General features: G+C 59.3%; 1 protein-coding gene across 1 annotated transcript; it reads left to right on the top strand.

Moving 5' to 3' along the window:
- Positions 1-1,178: 1,178 nt before the first annotated feature.
- Positions 1,179-20,030, top strand: PNLDC1 (PARN like ribonuclease domain containing exonuclease 1). Its single transcript, XM_062187288.1, has 19 exons — positions 1,179-1,299; positions 1,482-1,590; positions 1,749-1,822; positions 5,687-5,726; positions 6,191-6,314; positions 6,449-6,537; positions 7,807-7,907; positions 10,887-10,963; positions 11,133-11,276; positions 12,139-12,208; positions 12,566-12,651; positions 13,783-13,838; positions 16,067-16,131; positions 16,464-16,517; positions 16,620-16,662; positions 17,718-17,817; positions 18,416-18,591; positions 18,708-18,806; positions 19,811-20,030. Exons 1-19 carry the CDS (start codon positions 1,179-1,181, stop codon positions 19,872-19,874), a joined length of 1,692 nt encoding a protein of 563 aa, XP_062043272.1. The 3' UTR covers positions 19,875-20,030.
- Positions 20,031-20,401: the final 371 nt, after the last annotated feature.

A 20,401-nucleotide genomic window follows, 5' to 3' on the forward strand; every position in this document is an offset into this window, starting at 1 on the left:
GGTGGGAGGAGGAGGGGCCTATTAGCACTTAGGGTCACTCTACAGCAGCAGCGCTGCTTTCCAAAAAACAAAAGCCAGACTTGAAATTGCTCCCACCTGCTGGTGTATTCCCCAAACACCTGCAAGGCCGGGGTCTGACGCCAAGAGCCAAACCGAGGCCAGTCTCAGGTGTGGGCCGAGGAACCCAACTGCCCCGCCTCCCAGGGCCGGCAGGGCTGGAGGCTGGAGCCAGGCCCTCCCAGGTGGGCACGGTGTCCTAACTGGTGTCTTAACCAGCAGGTAACCACCACTCCAGATGTTTTTAATGTATCCACTCGTTTACAAGTGAAATCTTACTTTAAAAGAGCCCTTCAAAATCCAAGGATATAGTGGTCCACTTTTGATCAGTAAATATCTCACTGGAGACATTTAAAAGTATGTCGCTTTACTAATTCCCACACCTTAAAGGTGAGGTGCTGCTTGGGACCCGGGTCCCGGGTTGGAGTGCCTGGTTCCAGTCCCGCTCCGTCTGGTCCGGCTTCCTGCTGGCGCGCCCTCTGAGAGGCAGCAGGTGCCGGCTTAGGTACTGGGGGGAGGGGGCCCCTGCCACCCAGCGGGGAGACCTGGATTGAGTTCTGGTTCAGGCTTAGCCTGGCTCAGCCCTGGTTAAGGCAGGCATCTGGGGAGTGAACCAGCCGATGGAGGACCTCTCTGCCTGTCAAATAAAATGAAAACCTAAGATGTGTAGGAAATCCTTGCAGCTAGTCAAGAGAGGACGTGAGCAAGACGCACTAATGGGAAGGGTTGTGCGGTGGGGACCCGGCGCTGTCTGGGGCTCTGTGCGTCCAGTGCGGTGCCGGGGTCCCACCGGCGGGGTGGGGTGGACGCCGGCGGGGTGGGGTGGATGGGGCACGCGAGAGCTGTAGGGGAGGAGACCACCCAAGGCCGGAGGAGGGGGGCCTGCGCTGCTCCCGCTCACAGCCCCCTGCCACTTCCGCGGCCCTGAACCACCTGCGGGCCCAAGGGATTGCCCGGGAGCCAGGTGATCAGGCTTCGGCCACCGGCAACCGTCGCGGATCAGGCGCCCCGCGCGGCAGGTGCGCGGGCGGGGGCGGGGCGAGCCCTTTAAGGCCAGTGAGCGGCGGAAGCGTGCGGGCAGCGCGTGGCTGCGCCGGCGCCCTGGGTCCAGCGGCGCGACCATGGACGTGGGCGCCGACGAGTTCGAGCAGAGCCTGCCGCTGCTCCAGGAGCTGGTCCTGGGCGCCGACTTCGTGGGTAAGCGGCCGGGTTCCGAGCCTTGTCGCCAGGGCCTGCGCCTGGGTGAGGCCGGGGGGCAGGCGGCAGGCGGCAGAGGCCGGACGGGGCTCCGGCCCGGGCTGCTTCGCGGACCCTCCGGGCGAGGGACGTTAAGCAGCGCGCCGTCGGCCGGCGCTTCCGTGTGGCCCCGGGCACAGCCAGGCGCTTGCTCCGCTTTCGCTTCTGGACTCGCCTGGCGTCCTGAGCCCCGGGCGCCGGCCCCCTGTGGATTGTCGACTCTCTGGTCTGCCCGGCAGGTCTGGACATCGAGTTCACCGGCCTTCGGTCCAACCTGTCTGAACCCCACCAGATAAGGTACAGCAGCCGCTGCCTTGGGGGCCAGTGGGAGGCCGCTCACCTGCTCGGCCGGCTCCTGGCTGGCATTTGCGGGGTGCTGGGGCCTGGCCGTAGTCCACTGGGTGCTGGCGGTGCCCCCACCCCTGCCTGTGGAGTGAGACCCCTTCTGTTCGCAGCCTCTTTGATCTGCCCTCCGAGTGGTACCTGAAGACGCGGCGCAGCGTGCAGCAGTTCGCCATCTGTCAGATTGGTGAGTTCCGCCCTTGGCTGTGTTCCCTCCTGGTGGAAGCCAGCGCCCGTGTGTTCCCCAGGATGCTGGGTGTCGCTCTTGTGTGTTTTGGGCCTTGCCTGTGGGGTCAGCGTTGACCTCGGAGTGAGCAAAGTGTTAGCAGTGTTTCTGTGTCTGAATAAACCACCCTGAGGGACAGTCGGGTACCTGTTCCGTCTTTGAAATTTAAGAAACGAGCCATTTGTTAAAGCCTTAGGCATACAAGGTCTTACTGTGTTTTGTCTGCGCTTGGTTTCCTCCCTGCTCCCCCCAGGTGGGGTTTGTTGAGAGAACTTTCTAGATCTGCACGCTCAGGTCTGACCATTGCAAGGTGTTCCAGGCGACGGGCGTGCCTTCTGGCCTGCTCTCCTGTCGGTCCGTGCTTTGACTGTACACACGAGCGGGTTCGCCTGCAGTAAAGTGTGATGTGTGTGGCCAGAGACCGCGGCGAGCTGCACCAAACACGGAATGTGCCTGTCGGTGCCCTCGCCATCACTGGGTATCCGATAACGCCTTAAGCTTGGCCTACTTGGTAGAGGAAAAATAACTATTCTGATTTCATGGTTTTTTTTTTTCCCCCTAATTTTTAACTTATTTGAGAGGCAGAGTTGCAGACACAGAGGGAAAGATGGAGAGAAAGGTCTTCCAACCGCTGGTTCACTCCCCAGATGGCTGCCACAGCCAGAGCTGAGCTGATCTGAAGCCAGGAGCTTCTTCTGGGTCTCCCAAGTGGGTGCAGGGGCCCAGACACTTGGGCCATCTTCTGCTGCTTTCCCAAGCCATAGCAAAGAGCTGGGTTGGAAGTGGAGCAGCCAAGACTCCAGCCGGTGTCCATATGGGATGCTGCTATGCCACAGTGCTGGTGCCAATTTCATGTGTTTTGTTTTTGTTTAAGATCTACTTATTTATTTGAAAGACAGTTACACAGAGGAGAGACAGAGTGAGAGAAATGTCTTCCATCTGATGGTTCACTCCCCAATTGGCCACAACGGCTGGAGCTGCACCGATGCGGAGCCAGGAGCCTCTTCAGGTCTCCCATGTGGGTGCAGGGTCCCAAGGACCTGGGCCATCTTCTGCTTTCCCAGGCCATAGCAGAGAGCTGGATCGGAAGTGGAACAGCCCGGTCTCGGACCAGCACCCATATGGGATGCCAGCGCTTCAGGTCAGGGTGTTGACCCGCTACACCACAGCACCAGCCCTGCCAATTTCATGTTTAATGCAAGGGTCAAACAAAGATTTTCTGTAAAAAGGCTAAATAGTAAATGTTAAGTTTTGCACACAGTGTGGTTTCTATTACTCAATCCTGAAAACCACTGATAGTAAACAAGAGCTTGATTCTTTCAGTAAAATGATACAAGAACAAGCCATGGATTGATTGTTTTGAAAAAATTTTTTAATTATTTGAAATAGTTAGAAGAAGGGGAGGTAGAGAGAGAAAAAGGTCTTTCATCCCCTGGTTCACTCCCCAGTTGGCCACAACAGCTGGAGCTGAGCCAATCCGAAGCCAGGAGCTTATTCCAGGTCTCCTGCGTGGGTGCAGGGGCCCAGGGACTTGGGCCATCTTCTGCTGCTTTCCCAGGCCACAGCAGAGAGCTGGATGGGAAGTGGAGCAGCTGGGATGCAAACTGGCAGCCATATGGGATGCCAGCACTGCAGGCAGCGGCTTTACCCGCTACGCCACAGCGCCAGCCCCTGGATCAGGTTTTATTGATCCTGCTTTCACTATAAATGGTGCTGAGTGGCTGAGTGTGTTCTATATCCTTGTTCTTTGCTCTTCTATTGTAGTTCTTTTTCTAAATAAGACCACTTTGAGAAGTACGGAAAAGAGTAGCATGTTTTTTGTTTTGTTTTTTTTTTTCTTTTGAAAGATTGTTCAACCATCTGCTGGTTCACTCCCCAAATGCCCACAACAGCCTGGGCTGGTCCAGGCTGAAGCCAGGAGCCAGGAGCTCCATCCGGGTTTCCCATGGGTAGCAGGGACCCAACCACAAGAGCTTACGCCTGCTGCCTCCTAGGGTGCACGTTAGCAGGAAGCGGAAATTGAGAGCAGAGCTGACTTGAGCCCCGGTGCCAGGGTTTCAGGTGTGGCTGCCCCAAGCCGTGTCTTTGCTGTGCCAACACAGCCACCCTGGCGACGGCTCTGTGTCGTGTCTGTTCTACTTTGAAATGTCTTTTTGTTTAAGCCATGTAGACACTTTAAAGCAGTAAACTTTATAAATCTTCTAGTTCATGGTTTTGGTGTTTCCCCTGGTTATTTTTTAAAGGGTTTTATCTTTTGCTTTTTTTTTTTTTTTTAGGGTTTTTTTTTTTTTTTTTTTTTTTGACAGGCAGAGTGGACAGTGAGAGAGAGAGAAAGGTCTTCCTTTTTGCCGTTGGTTCACCCTCCAATGGCCGCCACGGCTGGCGTGCTGCGGCCAGCACACTGCGCTGATCCGATGGCAGGAGCCAGGGGCTTATCCTGGTCTCCCATGGGGTGCAGGGCCCAAGCACTTGGGCCATCCTCCACTGCACTCCTGGCCACAGCAGAGAGCTGGCCTTGAAGAGGGGCAACCGGGACAGAATCGGTGCCCCGACTGGGACTAGAACCCGGTGTGCCAGTGCCGCAAGGTGGAGGATTAGCCTATTGAGCTGCGGCGCCGGCAGGTTTTATCTTTTAAAAGATTTATTTGAAAGGCAGAGTTGGAAGGGGGAGATCTTCCATCTGCTGGTTCATTCCACAAATGACCACCACAGCCAGGGCTGGGCCTGACCAAAGCCAGGTGCCTGAACTCTATCTGGGGCTCCCATGTGGGTACAGGGGCCCCAGGATTTGGGCCATCTGCTGCTGCCTCTCCAGGCCATAGCAGAGAGCTGGATGGGAAGTGGAGCAGCCGGGACTTGAACTGGTGCCCATATGGGATGCCAGCACTGCAGGCAGTGGCTTTACCCACTGTGCCACAGTGCCTGCCCCAGGTATTTATTAAATGTTTATTTTCATCTATTTGAAAAATAGAGCAACAAAGAAATTTTTCCATCTACTCTGTCACTCCTTAAATGCCCACAAAAGCCTAGGGCTCATCCAGGTGGAAGCCGGGCACCCAGAACCCCATCCGTGCTTTCTAAATAGGTAGCAGGCCAGAAGTACTTGAGCCATGATCTGCCACTCCCCCAGGGTGTCCATTAGGAAGCTGATGGGAGGCAGAGTGTGTGGGACTCAAACCCAGGCACTTGGCTCTGGGACGTGGGTGTCCCAAGCAATGGCTTAACCTGCTGAGCCCCAGCAGCAGCCCCTGGGTAGTTTTAAAGCTGAAAATGCTGGGGCCGGTTCTATGGCGTAGCGGATAAAGCCACCACCTGCAGTGCCAGCACCCCATATGGACGCTGGTTCGAGTCCCAGCTGTTCCACTTCCAATTCGGCTCTCTGCAATGGCCTAGGAAAGCAGTAGAAGATGGGCCATGTCTTTGGGCCCCTGCACCCATGTGGGAGACCTGGAATAAGCTCCTGGCTTCAGGTCAGCATAGCTCTGGCCATTGCAGCCAATTGGAGTGGATCATCGGATGTAAGACCTCTCTCTCTCCCTGCCTCTCCTCTCTCTCTGTAACTCTGACTTTCAAATAAACAAAATCTTTAAAACTGAAAATGCTATATTGCAGCATTCACTTCCGTGTTTGAAGAACCATCCAGTAACATTTGTCCGATTTGGGGGCTATTTCCAATTTGCTAGTTCTGCCTTGGGTCTGTCTGCCTTCTTGCTGTGCCACCGCCCACGTGGCGTCTGGCCGCGGAGCCCGGTGGCGAGGCCGGGTCTCGCCGGCTCCTGGCAGGTAGCTCTCGTTCGGTATTCATGGCGTCTGTCATTCTTCTAGGGCTGTCTGTGTTCTCCACGATCGAAGGGGAGTCGAACAAGTACGTATGAAGAGCGAGCCTGGGCGGCACACGCGGCTCCCGCCCTGTCCGTCCACAGCCGTCCCTTCGGCCCTGGACACCCCCGTGCCCTCCTGCTTCTGGCCTCTGTAGATTCCAGCTCCACCCCTGCCCTGAGCCTCCTCGCTGTGTGTGATAGTATGGGTGGTGTTCACATTGCCCAGTGGGTCCCAGGCACGCAAGGTCAGGTGAGGGCGCCCGCCGGCGGGTCTGTTGGGACAGCACACCTGCGCGCAGTTGGAGGCACTGTCCGCTCTGTGCAGCAGCCTGGCTGAGCTTGCGGGGTGGGCCCGAGGGCAAGATCCCAGCCTTTTGTCCTTGGCCCCTGGGCCAGGCCGAGGGCCCGAAGCGCAGCCGACGTCCCGTCTGAACGGAAAGCGCCCGCTGTGCGAGGCTGGCTGCGAGCGGCCGGGACCTTGTCTCCTAACAGGTCTCCTCTCCTGCAGGTACGTAGCCCATTCGTGCAACTTCTTTCTCTTTCCTACAACATTTGGGATTTTGGACTCGGAATTCTCTTTCCAGGCCTCCAGTGTTCAGTTTTTGAATCAGTATGGCTTCAACTATAACAAGGTAGGGCCTTGCGGGGGAGCTCCTGGCCTCGCCCCCTCTTCTCTGCCCCCATCTGCCTGAGCCGGGAGAGCCCAATGCTGCCCACCTCGGGCCGTGGCCTCTGACTCATCTCCTTGTCCCATCCCCACCTCCAGTTTCTCAAAAAGGGAATCCCGTACATGAATGAAGAACAGGAGAAGAAAATTAAGCAGAACATCCTGGCTGGAGACTGGCGGGTGCGCAGGTAGAGCCCTCCCGCTCGCGCCCTGGGGCTTCTTGGCGGAGTGGGGTACGCGGCCTGCAGGCGGGCCCTGACCTGATTCCGCCCGCGCCTGGTGTTCCCCGGCTGTGGCTGTGGCGCTGGTGCGTCTCCTGTGGCCGGTGTTGAAAGTGAGAAATGTGCCACTTGCTTTGGTACTGCGAGTAGGAGGGGAAGATGGCCGTGTTGCGCTTGCCGGGAGACGTGACCCCAAGGGCTTTTTAAGGGTAACTCACGGGCAGCCCTTGGCCATGCCTGCCATGCTGGGCACCGGTGTTGGACGGGAGCTGGGCGTGGCTGTGTCGCCCCCATGTGCCCAGCACTCTGTGTCTGAGGCTTGGCTGTGCCCACCACGGGTGGACCGCTGCCTGTTTCCCTCGGGCCCCACGTTGGTCCTTGTTCTAGAACCTAAGACTGCTGGAGCAGGAGCTGGGGTGACCCGGCTGGGGCCGGGGTCCCCTCGGTGTTGGCAAAGGCCTGTGGGTTCTGGGACAGTCACTTAGGCTGCTTGGGCTTTCGGCCCCTGGCCCCTGTAGGAAGAGGAGTACGTTAGACGCTTGTCACGGGTCTGGGTCGTCGCGTCGTGTTGCACAAGCGTGGTTCACTTTTGTATTCAGTGCTGTTTTCTGGACAAACTGTATGGGAAAGACAGGATTTTCAGCGTGGGGGAAGGGGCTCTGTATTCCAGACTGCACGTTTCTGTGTGAGGACACCTCAGAAAATTGGGGGGGGAAATGTCTCGTTTTGGTGCAGACTTCTTTCAGTTCACGTGTTGTTTTCTCGTGTTTCCATAAGCATTTTGAAGACCCCTCATGTGCGTGAATTTCAGATGTGTTCATGTCAAAATAAACACACGTGTTCCTCCCCCTCTGGCCATGCTCGGGCAGTGTTGCGGTGTTTCTAATGCTGGCGAGGGACTCGCCTGGTCCTTGTGTTGCCCTCGTTCACCCCAGGATGTGCTGGGTTGCCTCTGAAGGGTGGCTGGCGGAGACGGTCCCGAGAGCACCAATGCTTGGAACTGGCTGCGTCCAGCACCTCGGCCTCCATGCGGGGCCCAGGGAGGCAGACGGAGGCCGAGCGGCCGTGGCCTGCTGGTGCATGAAGCCTCACAGAGGCTGTGGTCTTTCACGTGGGCCGTGGCCTTCACGAGGCCGCCACGTGCAGACAGACCCCTTTCGGGTTAGCCAGGCCATCGCGTCTTGGGGTCCTGGTCCGCTGCACCCCAGCATCTCCCTCTCGTGTGCCCGTTTTCAGCTCCCTGGATAAAGACCAGATCAAGGTGGTGATCGATGAGGTGACGCGGTGGCTGGACCCGGCCGAGGAAGGCGACTCGATGACGCTGCCTGGGATCGCTGGTAGGCGAGGGGCCGCCGGGGCAGGTCCCAGGAGAAGGGGGAACCCCCGCCCCGCCTCCTGTGGGTCTCGTTCCCAAATGCCTCCCGGCTGAGCCTGCGCTTGGATGGGGCGCGGTCCTTGTGCTCCGTCCTGAGTTCCCAGCGGACGGCTCTGCAGGCCCAGGGAGTCGGGCTCCATTCCTCACCGTCCTTCTCATTGCTACCCCGAGAGCTCCGTGTCCTGTTCTTACGACAGTTGCTCCTCTGGGTTTCTCCCGCACGGTGCAGCATGGAGCCCTAGCTCGGCAGCTCTGAGCCTGGTCTGGGGCCCCCCGGGTGTCTGAGACCTTTGCCATCCTTGCCCAAGGGTCTGCGGGGCTCACAGCCACTTTCAGGGCTCACAGCCACTTTCAGGCAGCTGTCGCTTGCCGTTGTCATTGTGTCACTTCCCGCCCTGGGGCTGCAGCAGTGGTGGGAGAGCAGCCGGCGCCGTGGCACACGTCGGGCAGGAGCGTCGCGCTGTGCAGGTAGACGCTGTGCTGTTTGCAGGGGCTCTGGTTGAGAACAAGCGCTGTTCCCGAACCTTCTGGAGGTTGATGAACAGGTGCTGTTCTCGCCGTAACCTTGGTTGCTCATCTTCTGAGTGTCGCTGTGTCTGCTGACCATCGCCACGTGCATTGGAGCTCGGTGGTTGTGCCAAGGGAGAGCATGCGGGCATCTGAGTCGAGAGCCGAGTTAGCTGCCTTTTTTTTTTTTTTTTTTTAAATGGAATATCCCTTTACTGTAATGCACCGACCACGGTTATTTAGGTGTTTTTCTTTTTTTGACAGGCAGAGTTAGAGACAGAAAGGTCTTCCTTCCATTGGTTCACCCACCAAATGGCTGCCACGGCTGGTGTCTAGGCCACCCGACAAACCACATGGAGACACGCAGCACTCAGTTAATTTATTACCACGTTTATTGCCTCATCGCGTTCCAAGCCAAAGTAGGGGGCCCGGCGATGAGGGACTGGAGGCAGTCTCCCTAAGGAAACCCTTCAGTCTCCAGCAGCAAGCACCAAGAAACACAAGGATATATACCCCAGACCCCATACAGATAACATTCATTGTGTGTAATCATGCATAGCACAGGAACAGAGCAAGTTTACAAAGTAGCAATGATCAGGGTACAAGCTCTGTAGATAGTGCAAAGAACATTATAAACCTTTATCAGAAGTTACATTCTGCCTGTAGGAATATGGGACGAAAAGTTTTGGAAACAGGATTAGATAAGGGACAGCCTCAGCCTGCTGCATCTCATGTCGGGCCAGGGCCACTGGCCCCGACAGGCTGGCACCGTGCCAATCCGAAGCCAGGAGCCAGGTGCTTCTCCTGGTCTCCCATGCGGGTGCAGGGGCCCAAGCACTTGGGCCATCCTCCACTGCACTCCCAGGCCACAGCAGAGAGCTGGCCTGGAAGAGGAGCAACCGGGACAGAATCCGGGTGCCAGCGCCGCAGGCGGAGGATGAGCCAAGTGAGCCGCGGCGCTGGCCCGGTGTTTTTCATTTGTGAAAATGATCACATAAGAGTTGTTTCAAGGAAAATTAACTTACAGTGCTTGCTAATAGTGAAATTAAAGTTTTCCATCAAAAACTGAAATTTTGAAGAATTTGCACCTGTCCCCATGAGCTGGACAGGTTCCCAACACAAGACCTTTCTGGCGAGATCAGTGGCTGTATTTCTACTGGCTTTTATTGGTATTACGTAGTGCTACAAGGGCAATTCAAAAAGTTTGTGCACCGGCGCCCCAGCTCAATAGGCTAATTCTCCACCTTGCAGCGCCAGTACCCCAGGTTCTAGTCCCGATCGGGGTGCCGGATTCTGTCCTGGTTGCCCCTCTTTCAGGCCAGCTCTCTGCTGTGGCCCGGGAGTGCAGTGGAGGATGGCCCAAGTGCTTGGGCCCTGCACCCACATGGGAGACCAGGAGAAGCACCTGGCTCCTGCCTTCAGATCAGCGCAGTGTGCTGGCTGTGGCGGCCATTGGAGGGTGAACAAACGGCAAAGGATAGACCTTTCTCTCTGTCTCTCTCTCACTGTCCACTCTGCCTGTCAAAAAGTTTGTGCAAATTGAATTAACAGGAATTTCACGAGGAGCCGGTGTTGTGCGGTGGGTTAAGCCACCTGCGATGCCAGCATTCCATGTGAGCACTGGTTCCTGTCCCAGCTCCCTGCTGATGGGCCGTCCTCTGCTTTTCCCAGGCTGAGTGTTTGGAGCCCTGAACCCACGTGGGAGACCTGGACAGAGTTCTGGCTCCTGGCTTTGGGTTGGCCTACAACTGGTCGTTGGTGGCCATCTGAGGAGTGAACCAGCAAGTAGAAGCTCTGTCTCTGTATGTACCTCTTTTTCTTTGTAACTCTCCTTTCAAATAAGTTTTAAAGAACTTTTTTTTTTTTTTAAAGACTTATTTACTTGAAAGAGTTACACAGAGAAGGAGAGGCAGAGAGAGAGTCTTCCATCAGCTGGTTCACTCTCCAGATGGCCGCAACAGCCAGAGTTGTATCGGTCCGGAGCCAGAAGCCTCTTCCGGGTCCCCCACGCGGGTGCAGGGGCCCAATCTTCTGCTATCCCAGGCCACAGAAGAGCTGGATTGGAAATGGAGCAGCGGAGTCTCAAACTGGCACCCATATAGGGTGTTGGCACTGGAGGCGGTGGCTTTACCTGCCATACCACAGCGCTGACCCCCGTAAACATCACTTTTGTTCATGTATAATGAGGTTTTTGTTATTTTAAAAGAATTTTTTTTTCTTTTAACATGGCTGACACCAATAGCTGTAACCCACAGGAACAACGTTTCGGCAGCCCCGCGATCAGAGCCTTGGCGCGTGCTCCCCAGAACGCACGGCCGTGCGCCCCGACCAGCTGCCGGTCCGCTCTGTCTGCGTGCCCCGGCTCGTCTCCCTCTAGGCTTCTGCTGGGGGAGAGCGGCTGTTCCCAAGTGTGCCTCGTGTCTCCTTGCCGTAGGGTTCCAGGCCTTCGAAGTCCAGCTGGTGCTGAGGCAGGCCCTCCCCAACATCTGGACGGCGCAGAGAGAGCAGGGGGTGCGTGCTCGCCCGGTCCCGGTCCTGCTGTCTCCTCCGGCAGTCTGGCCTCGGAAAGCGGCTCTCGTGTGCTCTGACGCTCATTTCCATCTGTTGGGGGTGGGGAGCTGCGTCTGGGGTTCACTGGCGGGAGCCCCGGGTTGAGGGAGCACGTCCGGCCTCGTGGCAGGTGGTCGTGAAGAAGGTGAGCAGGCAGCACCGCTGGTACCTGGAGCACACGTCCTGTGACCGGGCGAGCTGCTGGAAGGAGAAGATTCTTCTCTCGGCCAGGGGTTTCTCCGTCTTCTTCCAGATGCTGGTGAGAGCCCAGAAGGTAGGCGAGGCCCCGGATCTTTCCTAGTTCCTGCCGTAGATGCTGAGGCATCCTTAACTAAGACGGCTTCCTCCCGAGAAGTGAGCCGCCCTCGTTGCTGGCTGGCTTCCTGGCTGTGGGCTTGCTCTCGCCAGGCCGTGCCGGGGGAAGCTGGGATGGGCTAGGCTTGCTGAACGCTGCCGCTCCCTCGGCCTTGCAAAGGAAGCCGGGGCGCAGTGACCCAGACCTACCTCGGGTGAGGGCCACTGCGCTCGCTCCATGCTTCCAACTCACGGTCCCCTTCTCCCCCCCCCTTTTTTTTTTTTTGCCCTGAAGCAGTTGTGCACTGTCTTTCTCAGGGTCAGAATGAGGGTGGGGGCTGGCGCCACAGCTCAATAGGCTAATCCTCCACCTTGCGGTGCCGGCACCCCGGGTTCTAGTCCCGGTTAGGGCGCCGGACTCTGTCCCGGTTGCCCCTCTTCCAGGCCAGCTCTCTGCTGTGGCCCGGGAAGGCAGTGGAGGATGGCCCAAGTGCTTGGGCCCTGTACCCGTATGGGAGACCAGGAGAAGCACCTGGCTCCTGCCTTCGGATTGGCGTGGTGTGCCGGCCATTGGAGGGTGAACCAACGGCAAAAAAGAAGACCTCTCTCTCTCTCTCTCTCTCTCTCTCTCTCTCACTCTCACTCTCACTCTCACTCTCACTCTCTACTCTGCCTGTCAAAAAAGAGTGAGGGTGGGCTTGCACTTGCCAGGTGACCAGAACTGTAGCAGCTTCTAAGGCTGCATCCTTTGTAAAAAAAACAAACAAACCCTACTTCACCCCCAGTGTCTGGCTCTGCTTCTAAAATTCTGTTTCTCCCCCCTGGCGATTGGCTCCAAGTAGCCCTTGGTGGGGCATAACATGATGATGGATCTGCTGCACCTGCATGAGAAGTTCTTCAGGCCCCTCCCAGGTAGGGGCGCACCTGCCACTGCACCGTCCCGTCCCGCTGTGCTGCCCGGCAAGCGCGCTGGTCTGGAGTCGGACCACCGAGGAAGCCCCTGTGATGCCAGTTTCTCCCCTGCGCCCAGCAGTGGAGGGCACCCAGCGGGGCGATTGGAAACCCTGGGCCTCAGGATTCACAGCGGCCACAGTGGCCGGATGTGAGGGCGGGATCCCCAGCTGCGGGGGCTCGGGCCGTCTGCAGGTCCTGTCCCCTGCTTAGCCGCTTTGACAGTCGGTGCTGGCAGCAAAGCGAGGTTAGAGAACGGCCCCTTCCCGGCTCTCCCCGCGCGTGGACTCCCCGCGCTGTCCACGTCTCTCCCTGCAGAAAGCTACGATCAGTTTAAGCAGAACATCCACAGCCTGTTTCCTGTCCTCATCGACACCAAGAACGTGACGAAGGACATCTGGAAGGTAACGGCCGCACCGTCCGTACCGCGCGCGTGGCTTGCTTACGTCGTCTTGGAAATCGGTCCCTGACCCCTTTTGTATTTTTACTTAATTTTTTAAGAGACGTAGCTCTTTGAAAGGCAGAGTGATAGAGGGGGAGAGAGATCCCCCGTGTGTTGGCTCACTCCCCACGTGGCCACAGCAGCCAGGGCTGGGGCAGGCCAAAGCCAGGAGCCCGGCGCTCCATCCGGGTCTCCAGTGTGGGTGGCAGGGACCTTTTCTGTCTTAAAGCCCCTTCGGTTTCCTGTTGTGTGTTGGCACGTCCGGGTCGGCGTGTTCACTTCTGTGTGGTGGTTTCCCTTCCCTCTAGGTGCCCGCGTTTTGATTGACGGGTACATAGTTTTTGTGCTTGCTTAAGTGGGAGCGTGGGGTGGCTTCTGTTGGGGCCTGTACAGTTCATAGCACACGCACCTTGTACACACCTGTAGCCGGCTGTGGGAGCACCAGGGTAGGGGCCCCTCGTGTGTGCTGAGCCCAGGGGGCCTGGGTTCGCCCCACGATGCCCCCTAGCTCCTCGACAAGTCTCGGTGAGCCAGGTTTGGAAGCTGTCCGGTGACCATTATGAAGTTGGGGTTGTGCACTGCTGTGGGGAGCAGGGAACCCAGCTGCTTAAAAATTGAACAGAGAGGGGAGTCGGCTCGAGCCTTGGAAGCCTTGGGGTGAACACTCGAGGAGCAGCCCAGAAACGGGGTCGGGTTCCTTGGTCCATCGCTGCGTTTCTAGCTGTAACAAGCTCTTGGCCCTGAGGGGCCTGGCCTTGTCCCGAGGCCCTCAGAATGCCTGGTGCTCTGCCCACATGCCCCTGGCCTCGGCCTAGTGCCCTGTATGGGTGTCTGTAGAATCCTGTAAGCACGTCTCTCGATAGCGGGGGTGGCGTGCACTTCGTGGGCAGTGGTTTGTGGCCCGCGCTGGAGCTGTCCTAGGACACCCATGGCTCCCGGGAACGAGCAGTGAAGACGGGTGTACGTGGGAGGGGGAGGAGGCGGCTGCGGGAGGTGGCATTCCCCAGGCCGCGTGAATGTCTGCTCGGCGACACCCGGAGCAGGTAACCGAAGCACACGTCTTCCTCGCCCTGATTGTCGTCCATAATTGCAGGAACTGAATTTCCCGAGGGTCTCAAATCTTTCAGAGGTGTACGAAGTCTTGAACAGGTGAGGAGGGTGCCTGGTGGGGCATGGTCTGCAGCCTCAGCAGCCCTCGGGTTCTTCTAGAAGGTTCTTGGCCCGTGGGCCCACCCCCCACAATCTAGTGCTTTCTAGTGTCGGGTGCACGTGGCCCCTTCGGCCCCCAATTCTTAGAAGAAAGTGAGATCAGAGGCGGAAACCTCACCACCACTGCCCAGGTGCCCCAGCACTCTAGCGGTCACCGGGCCTTTCTGGAGGTTCCCCCGTGCGCTCCAAGTGCGTGCGTGAGGCCAGGCAGGAAGGGCCAAGCTCCCCGCACTCCCCTGCTCCCCACCCCAGCCCTGGGGGAGCCAGCGTGGCTGCTCCTGGCTTTTCCCGGGGCGTCAGCATTGGCTGCCCTGCCTTGAGCAGCCCGTTTCCAGCGCTGTCCTGGCCACTGTTGTAGCTCCTCTTCTGTGTCGTCCCCTTGGTCGCCCTGCACACACCTGTCTGTGGTCTTGGTGGGCGAGAAAATGCAGGTGAGGCATTGGGGATAGATGTGGCCCTGGGTGTGACTAGCCATGACCGTGGCCTTGAGACCTGGGGCTGCCTTCTTTTTTTTTTTTTTTTCTTCTTTAAGATTTGTTTATTTGAAAGGCAGAGTTAGAGAGGCAGAGAGAGGGGGAGAGGTCCTTCATCTGCTGTTTCACTTCCCAAATGGCCACAAGGGCCAGAGCTGGGCTGATCCGAAGCCAGGAGCTTCCTCCTCTCCCATGTGGGTGCAGGGGCCCAAGCACTCGGCCATCTTCTGCTTTCCCAGGTGCATTAGAGGGAGCTGGATTGGAAGTGGAGCAGCTGGGACTTGAACCAGTGCCTGTGTGGGATGCAGACGGCTTGACCCACTGTACCACAAAGCCAACCCCTGATTTTTTTAAGTTACTTATCTGAAAGAGCAACAGGTGTAATCAGACCAAGAGAACTCCTCCATCCACTCTGCAAATATCCACAACCAGCTGAGGGCTGGGCAGACTGAAGCTAGAAGCCAGGAGCTCGGTCTGGGTCTCCCCCGTGTGAGTGGCAGGTTCCCAGCAACCTGAGCCATCAAGTGTGGGTGCGCATCCCCGGGAAGCCGCGTTGTAAGCGGAGCGGGGACGTGAACCCAGGCACTTGAATACGGGTGTGGGCATCCCAGGTGGACCTTACCTGCTGGGCCAAATGCCTGTGCCAGCTTTCTGGGTTGAAATCCAGCTGTGCCACTCCCTAGTCTTGTAAGAAACCCCGGGAATCCTCAGTCTCTCGGCGCCTCGCTTCTGCCATCTGTGAAATGAAAAGTAACAGCATGGAGCCCATGAGGTTGTCGGGCGGATCCATCGAGTCCGCCCCCGGGAGCACTCAGCACCTGCGCTTGGTCCATGTTGTTGGAGTCTCCGCCGCCCTGGATGTCGCTGGCCCTGTTCCTAATGCTTGCTTTAGGGCATGGGCCCAGGGACCACGCCCATCTTACAGGTGGGAAAACCGAGGTTCAGGGCAGCCAAGCACAGATTACTGTTGGAAACAAATCGGGTGAGCATTTCCTCAGTGTCTGGGCCGCCGTCATTCACCCCGCCCCCACCTCGGCCCCCAAAGCCGAGACCCAGCCGTGGTCCTGAGGTGGAGTCGCCGCTGCCGTCTCGGGTTGGCCGGGTCCTGTTGCTGTTACTCCCTCCATGATGCACTCGGGGTCTCTGGTGCGCGCTGCAGGCCTTTCCCACCAACTTCCCCTGTGGCCACCAGAGTGACCGGGCCCTTCTGTCGTGCGGGCTGCTCCCCTCTGGGCTGCACCTGTCACGGGGCTCGGCCACTTTCCTTGGGGGCGCCTGCCCGGGCCTTGCTCTCCATTGGCCTTTCTTGCTTCCCTGCGGGCCGCATTGGCGCCCCAGCTGAGTCTCTCGTGTCCTCGGAAGCCTGCCTGGCGGCTTTGGCCCCGGGGGTGTGGGGGACACGCATGATCACCTGTGCTCGTCACGCTCTGGAGGGCAGGGACGGCGTCGCGTGCACCCTGGTGCCGGGCTCTGGCCGCTACCCTAAGAAACACCAGGGTGACGTGGCCAGAGCCTCCTGCACCTGTGTCTCGTCTGCCAGGCTCCGAGACCTGGTCCGTGCGTGCCGGGACCATGCCTTTCACACATGCGCTGTGCTTAACCGCGGGGCCGAGGGCGGACTGGAGGGGGGGACTGTTTTTAACGAGTTATCCTCCATCCCGAGTTATTCTCCATCCCGTTTTCCTTCTCTAACAGTAACTTGAATCCCACCAAGAATTCTGGACCAGAGATCATTCACGGGAACAAGTGTGAAAAATACGGTGTGTTCCCAGAGGCCGCGCTCAGCCTGCGGAGCGCCGAGCGCTCGGTCTGGGCCCTTCCTCACCAGTGGGTCCCTTGGCGGTGCCGGAGGCGGCCAGGCCTGGGCTCCTTCTTGTGAACCCCACCGTGGGAGCGGATGGCCCGGCTCCTCCCTCATGGTGGAGCTCCGGTCTTGCCCTCTCTGCCCCGGCTGGGGGTGGATCGTGGGTGGGGGGAGGGCCCACGCGGTGGGCTGTTGGATGCTGAAGTGGCAGGGGGAGGAGGGTCTGCCTTCAGCACGCGGGTGCTAACGGGGCCCCGGGTTCCCTCCTGCTTCGGAAACGCGCTCCAGTGGACACCAAGTGCCCCCACGAGGCCGCGTACGACGCCTTCCTCTGTGGGTCAGGTAGGAGCCTCGCTCTTTCCTGGGGACAAACCCTGCCCATTTGGGTACGACCTCAACCTCGAGGCCCTGAGGCCTGTTAAGTTTCTGGCTTTTTTTTTCCAGTTCTTTTGAAAGTGGCGCACTTGCTCCTGCAGAGGGCACAAAGGTGAGTGGTCTGTGACCGCCAGTGGGCGCGGTTTAGGGAGCCCCGGCCCTCTGCGGCCCCGCCTCTGCCTGGGAGGGTACCGCTCCCTGTGCCCCTGGTTGGTCCTGGGGCGGCACGCAGGTTGGGAGACCCAGGCGCTGGGTCCTCAGCACAGCACTTCCCAGCTTGGTGCTGGCTTCATCCGTGTTATCACAGCCACGCTCGTCCCAGTGAGCTCGACACGTTGGGATTCGTGGGGTCGGGCTGGGCGGAAGGACGGGGACTTGGAACAGGGCACCCTGAGCAGGGGTTCGGGACCCCCAGACTGGAATCTAGAATGCATTTCTCCCCTGTTGCCTGCCGCCCCCAGCACGGGGGCACTGAGTGCACAGGTGACGTGTGTGTGTGTGTGTGTGCGTGCGTGCGCGCACTGGAGCACCATCCTGGGGGTGGGCGTCGGTCACGTGGGACTCAGCAGGTCGGGCAGGCGTGGTCTTGGGGACCAGCCTGGAGATGCTCCGACCTGGAGTCCAGTGATGGGTGCCACCTGTGTGCGTCTGGTGCAGTGGGAATCGTACGTGTACGTGCTCTGTGACACCTCGCTGTGTCGTCTAAGAAATCCGCCCACCAGCCTCCATCGTGCCTGTGTTGGGCAGCGCGGCAGCTCAGTGCCAGGGCCCCTGGCTCCACGTGCAGTTTCTTTTAATCACGGCTGTCCTGTCCCTGGCTGTGCTGGTTTGGGGCCTGCGTTCACTTTGAGTGGTCCCAGGACCGAGGTGGGGCTGGTGGCACGAGGCCGTGTGGAATCCAGGAGGTAGAGCTGAGCCGCCCTGGGCGCCCCTCGTCCCTGAGCCTGTTGCCGTGGCTGCTGGCAGAGGGTCATCGGCAGGCAGTGGCCATCACAGGCAACCTCTGTTCTCACCGGGGCCATGGGGGAGGCCACCCCCGTGGTTCCTGGGCTCCGGGTGAGGGGCTGTCGGGGTGTGTGCTCCCTGGGCTGTCAGATGCGGGGCTGTGCCTCCGACGTGGGAGGAAACGCGTGGGCCTGACTGCTCTGGGCTTTCTCGTCCACGTAGCAACAGCCCCGCCACCGAGCCCTCGTTCCCTCAGTACCTCGACATGCTGGCTCCCTACGTGAACCAAGTGAATCTCATCCGCGCTGGGGTCCCCAAAGTTGTGAGTGGCTTCGCTTTGCTCCGTTCCTCCCTGGGCTTGCAGTGGGGAGGCGCTCTAGGCCATGGGGGGGGGTCCTGGTAGCGGCCCAGGGAAGGGCTAAGGGTGCGCACACTCACTTCCTCCTGTTTCTGCTGAGGTCATCAGACTTCTTCCTTCTCTGCGCTCTCCCAGCCCCTAACAGAGCCCTTCAAGGCCTCCTTTGTTTGCCTTCGAAATCTTTAAAAAATGAAGTGTCAGATCTTCCACCTGCTGGTTCACTCCCCCAGTGGCTGCAGCAGCTGGGGGCAGGCCAAAGCCAGGAGCTCCAGCTGGGTTTCCCCCATGGGCGGCAGGCACCCCAGTTACCCCATGGGCGGCAGGCACCCCAGTTACCCCATGGGCGGCAGGCACCCCACGCTCATCACCAGCAGGAAGCTGGATCGGAAATAGAGTAGCCGGGACAGGAACTGGCGCCCCAGCGTGGGATACTGCGGGCCCGAGCAGCAGCCTCACCTGCTGCGCCCCGGTGCCCACCCCGCCGGGTTTCGTCTGGAGTTCTTGGACGGGACAAAAGGTCCGTGAGAACTGTGGAAAGCTGTTTCTCTCTTCCTGTTCCTAGAACTTCTCTGGTCCGGACTACCCCAGTTTCCGGCCCCCCGTGCTCATCCTGAGCGTCGCGAGGTGGCCCGGGGTCAGCGAGCAGCAGGTCTATCGTGAGTTTCAGAACCTCTGCAAGTTCGATGTCCGGCGACTCACGCGCAGCCAGTTCTTGCTCCTGACCAATAAGTTTAAGGAGTAGGTGCCTGGGCTCCAAGTCCGCACTCCACCCCTCCCTTCCCCCCCGCGGCTGGGCCGAGCCCCCGTTGTTCGGGCTGACACCCCCCCACCCCCACCCCCGCCTCTCTCGGCAGCGCCCGGAACGTCCTCAAGGAATACAGGGGCCACCCGAGCCTGCAGGTCTCCCTCTACCGCTACTGGAGGCACGCCCCCGACGTCAAGTGCCTGCTGCAGTGAGTGACCGGGCTGCAGGCTGGCCGCCGGCTGGCCTCGGGACACGGGTGATGGGTGGGGGTGGGGGGGCAAGGCTGTCTGCTCGGCCACACCCGCCAGGGCTTACCCACCACCTGCTCTGCTGCTGGCCACTGACCACTGCCGTGGGCCCTGGGTTTGATGAACGATGCAAACAGAACGCGGGCTCTTGCAGCACTCTGTGCTTGTGGGAGTTGATGCACGGGACAAGCGGGTGAACTCCAGAGCACGGCGGGAGACAGGTGTCTGTTAAAGGAGGGAGGGGGTGCTTGGGGGTCACACCTCAAAGGAGGCCCGGGGCGGGGTGGGGGTGGGGGGAAGACCTGAGTGCCGTAAGGGAGGGAGCAGAGCAGGCGAGTGACCTGGGGGATGGCGTCCAGGGAGCAGGGGGTCCCTGTGTGTGGAGGGGACGGGAGAGAGGAGCCGGGTCCCACCCTGGCTGCGGGGTGGGGGAGGGAGCAGCGGGCTTCACTTGGGACAAATTGGTCATCGCTGGGGTCTCGGCAGAGGAGGCCTCCGTCAGACTTGGGTTTTCAAAGCCCCGCTCTGTGGTGCACAGAGATGGACGGTGGAGGAGGCGGGTGGGGGCGGTCGGGAAGCAGGTGGGTCAGCCTGGCCACGGTGTGGCTGTGACGGGGTCCAGCATCGTGGCTGTGGTGGTGGGGTGGGAGGAAGGGCCGGTGACATGCAGGAAGGAACAAGTGGGCATCGCAGGTCTAGGGGCTGAGCGGCTGGGACGGAGCTGCCACTCGGGAGGAGCTGAGGCTGTCCCTGGAGACAGCCTTGCCCCCGGAGGGTGGGGGCTGTCCGGCCTCCTCCCCCCCAGCCTCTGATTAGGAGAACTGCCAGCACCCCAGGGTCGGCCCAGGGACAACGGGCAAAAGAAAGAACATTGGGCGGACTGAGTCGGGAGGAGGGACTGGCCTGTGTGAGCAGCCCTCGCACCTGCGCAGCTCACAGGCCGACTGCTGGCCTTGTCTTGCAGGGTCTGTGGCATCATCACCACCTGGGCCCTGCTGGCATTCTTCCTGGGAAGACCCAGCCCCTGAGGGCAGCCTGTGGCCACCGTTCCGTCTCCGAACCCCTCGGGCAGGCCCTCCTGTGCTCTGTTTGCGGCTGGGCCCGTGTGGTCCTCCCTGGAGACCCCGTTACTTTTTTGAATGTGGAATTCTGTAACTACTATCAATGATAAAGAAATCCTTGGATGCAGTACCTGTCTTCGTGGCTAAAGCTTTCCTTTTCCATGAGTGGGGAGAAATCGCCACCTCTGGGGTTAAGCTGGTGCCCAGGTAGCGGAGGTGGGAGCTGTAGTAACGAGGGGACTGAAGCCTGCACTCTGTGGCCCCAGGGCTGGGGGCATGTGGCCTGGAAAAGGGCCCGAGTGCGGTAAGAGACTCTGAAGCCTGGCAGAGTTGGTATCACAAGCGTGGGCGACACCTTGATGCCTTGTTTGCGATACTCATCAATCTCACTTTAGAAACAAATGCCCAGGCTGGCGTTGTGGCACGGCAGGTCAAGCCACCACTTGCTGGGCTGGCATCCCACTTCGCTGTGCTGGTTCGAGTCCCAGCTCCTC

This window comes from Lepus europaeus, chromosome 3 (assembly GCF_033115175.1).
Source record: "Lepus europaeus isolate LE1 chromosome 3, mLepTim1.pri, whole genome shotgun sequence".
Taxonomy (NCBI): domain Eukaryota; kingdom Metazoa; phylum Chordata; class Mammalia; order Lagomorpha; family Leporidae; genus Lepus; species Lepus europaeus.

Coding starts and splice junctions, on each gene's coding strand:
- PNLDC1 (XM_062187288.1), top strand. CDS start 1,179: ATGGACGTGGGCGCCGACGAGTTCGAGCAGAGCCTGCCGCTGCTCCAG. Junction 6,315..6,448: donor ATGGCTTCAACTATAACAAG/GTAGGGCCTTGC, acceptor CCCCACCTCCAG/TTTCTCAAAAAGGGAATCCC. Junction 18,807..19,810: donor GACGTCAAGTGCCTGCTGCA/GTGAGTGACCGG, acceptor CTTGTCTTGCAG/GGTCTGTGGCATCATCACCA.